We start from the raw sequence: 3,731 nt of genomic DNA on the forward strand, positions 1-3,731 counted from the left end.
CACGCCATGTCACGTCGAGACTGAGAGGTACCCGGGTTCGAATCTCTGTGCCGGCTGTGCTGTCTGGGCTTTTTCCTGGGTTTTCCTCAAACGCTGACAGACATATGTGTGGTGTCGCGCAGAGACGATAGCGCGCGAGTGTAGGAAGCACCATGGGGATCGCTATCAATAAAGGATTCTGGAATGGGATGTCTGGCTGAGCGGACACAACATTTTGGCGACGTCGGGAAGAACCTACCTTCTGCCAGATGTTTTTGGATTGAGGACTCATTCGCCAACGTTACTTTCTAAACGTCATGAGCTTCCCCGGACTTCCTGCTGTGCCGCCGTTTCTTGAGCGACCGGGCAAGCCTCACGTTCCATGGAGTCAATGGCGGCGGATGTTCGGTAATTATATGCTTGCCACGGAATATCCTACAGGCCCGATCGTCAAAAGGCAATGCTCCTTCATGCTCTTGGGACGGAAGGACAAAGAATTTTCTACACGTTGTCAGTTCCTGCCGTACCGTCGGAACAAAGCAGCGGAGACTCCACCACAGCCACAGTAAATGTGTATAAAGAAGCTTTGGCAACACTTGAAAAGCGGTATGCCGAGAATTATAACGTTATGGTGGAGCGCAGGAAATTCCGTCAGCGTTCTCAGCTGCCGGACGAAAGTATCGCGGAATACGTGACTGCTCTTCGAGGTCTCGCCATTACCTGCAATTACGGGACCATGCTTGACGAAACGCTACGGGACCAACTTGTGGACAAGGCCCTCCTGCCCCAAGTACGCGAGCGACTTCTACTGGAAGGATCAACACTTACTTTGGAAAGGGCTACACAGATCGCGAGTCATGTTGAGCAGAGCCGCAAGGAAACCCAGCGGATCTTGCAGGAGAACACAGCTGCGGTTGAAAAAGTGTTCAAGAAGCCGTTCAAGAGATCGGCTGGCAAGCCCGCAACTCCCAAGCCCCAAGCTCAAGGGAAGAATGCAACTACTTGCTTTCGTTGTGGTTCACCGTACCATCTGGCCAACTCGCAGGAATGCAAAGCCAGGTACAAAGAATGTTTTAAGTGCAAGAAAATTGGGCATTTCGGAGCCGTATGCCGAGGTGCAAAAAAGCAACAACGCGGTGCCACTCGCGAAGTCTTAACTGAAGGCGCACATCACGAGGATTACCCGTCCAGGACAGAACCTGCAATACTATTGGAAGTACAATCATCTGCGGCGAAGGCTATCCACATTACAGCAGAAGCCGATGGAAAGGACGTCACGTTTTTAATAGACACGGGCTCGTCAGTTTCCATAATTTCGTCGGTTGTCTATCAGTCCACATACGCCAAGAAGTTCACCCTGCAGCCTGCGTCACGAACTTCACGACTATTCGAGGAAAGAGATCCCAGTGCGAGGGTGCGTAATCCTACCTGTCAAGTACAAGACACGTAGCGCGACCCTTCCCTTTTACGTCGTACATCATGGAACGACGCTATAGGGGCTCGACGCAGTTGCTGCGCTAGACTTGCGGATTGACGGGGCACTCTTACAGTGCCTGGAGACAGCAGATACAACCAGTGCCAGCGAGCGAATAGCAAAGTGCGAGTCTGCGAACCTGTTTTCACCGGAGCTGGGCCTAGCCAAAGGCTACGAGCACAAAGTCAAAGTACGGACAGACGTGCAGCCTACAACTACTAAGCTCCGAAGGCTACCCCTACAGATACGTGACGATGTGTCTAAAGAACTAAAGAAACTGCTGGATATGGACGTCATTGAGGCTATTGATGCATCGCCGTGGGTATCGCCACTTGTCGTGGCCAAGAAAAAGGATGGTCGGATCAGGCTATGCGTAGATCTGCGGGCGCCAAACAAAGCTGTCGTGCCAGATTGCTACCCATTGCCGAATATGGAAGAGCTGCTGAACAAGTTATCCGGTGCAAAGATATTTTCCAAGTTGGACTTAACAGCAGCATACCACCAGCTCTTACTGGCCGAAGAGAGCAGAGATCTCACTGCGTTTATAACGCACGAAGGGCTATTCCGGTACAAGAGATTGTGCTTCGGGCTGGCCTCCGCGCCATCTGCATTTCAGAAGCTTTTGGCTAATGTGCTGAAAGGATGTACAGGGGCGTTACACTATCTGGAGGATATCATCATATTTGGGAAGAATGAAGAAGAGCATGAACAGGATCTGCGTTCAATTTTGCAACGGATCTCTGATGCAGGGTTACGGTTAAATCACAAGTGCGTTTTTGGCGTCAACGAGCTCTCTTTTATCGGTCACACAGTATAGGAAGGAAAATGTTTCCACTCGAGACCAACGTCAAAGCTATTTTAGAAGCCCCAGCACCATCAGATTTACGTACACTGAGGTCATTTCTGGGAATGAGTGGCCACTACGCCAAATTCATAAAGAATTATGCAGATGTGGTGGAACCTCTGCGTGAACTGCTGCGAGGCGCAGACGCTTTCCACTGGAATCCACAAGCTCAAGAAAGTTTTGAGAAGGTTAAAAGACTCATCTCCACATGTTCAGCCCTCAGCATGTTCGAGCCAGCATTACCTGTGCCGTCACTACAGACGCCTCCGCTTATAGGCTTGGTGCTGTTTTGCGTCAGCGGGATGGCACCATTTTCCGCACGGTGTCCTTCGCAACCCGGGCGTTAACTCCCCAGGAACGGAAATACTCAGCTGGAGAAAGAGAGGCCCTCGCATGCATTTGGGCAGTTGAACACTGGCATGTATACCTTTGGGGTCGTCCGTTCACATTAGAGACTGATCACCAAGCCCTTCAGACGTTGTTAAGCACTCAGGGCACCGGGCACCGACCGCTACGAATATCACGATGGGTCTCACGGCTTCTGAGTTACAATTTCACTGTCGTCTACAAAAAAGGGAAAGATAACGAAATTGCAGACGCGTTGTCGCGACTGCCACTTCCATATCATGCACAGGAGCCCTTCGAAGACGACGTGGTGTGCATCGTCACAGAATGCATCTCAAAGGAGCAGCTCCAGCGTGAGACAACTTCCGACTCAGTAATGCAGGACGTTCTGCACTACATACGAAGAGAATGGCCTCCGAAAGCGGCTCTTCGAGACAACGCTGTGCCGTTCTTTAAGGTTCGCACGGAGCTGTCAGAAGTTGATGGACTGCTGCTGCGCGGGGATAGGATTGTTGTGCCACCTGCGTTAGTGTCAAGGGTAATTGGCCTGGCGCATGAGGCACATCCGGGCATAGTGCGTACAAAGCAGCGCTTGCGTCAACTGTACTGGTGGCCTGCGATGGACAGCAACGTTGAAACTGCTATCCGGGGCTGCGACATATGCCAAACAGCGGACAAGTCCGCGAAGACGGCACCTGCTCCACTCACTCCTGTGAAACTTCCCCAGAGGGACCTTGGGAAAAAGTCAGCATGGACGTTGTTGGTCCTTTTGAAAAGGCCCCACAGAACTGCCGGTACATGATCACCTTGATAGACTACCATAGTCGGTGGCACGAACTGTGCTTTTCGAATACAGTCACAACTGCAACTGTTATCGGGTTTCTGCGCCAAATCTTCAGCAGGGAAGGCTACCCCGTTGAAATTGTGACTGATAACGGCTGCCAATTCATTTCCCACGAGTTTCGTGCTTTTCTCCAAGAACGAGGAATTCGCCACATACGCTCCTCAGTCTACCATCCACAAGGAAATGACATGATCGAGAGGTTCAACAAGGTACTAAAAAGTTTCGTCCAAGTGGCGCAGTTAGAG

General features: G+C 51.2%; 1 protein-coding gene across 1 annotated transcript; it reads left to right on the top strand.

The window, feature by feature from the left end:
• The first annotated feature begins 439 nt into the window (after positions 1-439).
• LOC135377035 (uncharacterized protein K02A2.6-like) lies at positions 440-3,444 on the top strand. Its single transcript, XM_064609388.1, has 4 exons — positions 440-1,393; positions 1,530-2,221; positions 2,266-2,485; positions 2,932-3,444. The coding sequence occupies exons 1-4, from the start codon at positions 440-442 to the stop codon at positions 3,442-3,444; spliced, it is 2,379 nt and encodes a 792-aa protein (XP_064465458.1).
• The last annotated feature ends 287 nt before the right edge of the window (positions 3,445-3,731 follow it).

Source organism: Ornithodoros turicata, unplaced genomic scaffold (assembly GCF_037126465.1).
Source record: "Ornithodoros turicata isolate Travis unplaced genomic scaffold, ASM3712646v1 ctg00001449.1, whole genome shotgun sequence".
In the NCBI taxonomy this organism is placed as follows: domain Eukaryota; kingdom Metazoa; phylum Arthropoda; class Arachnida; order Ixodida; family Argasidae; genus Ornithodoros; species Ornithodoros turicata.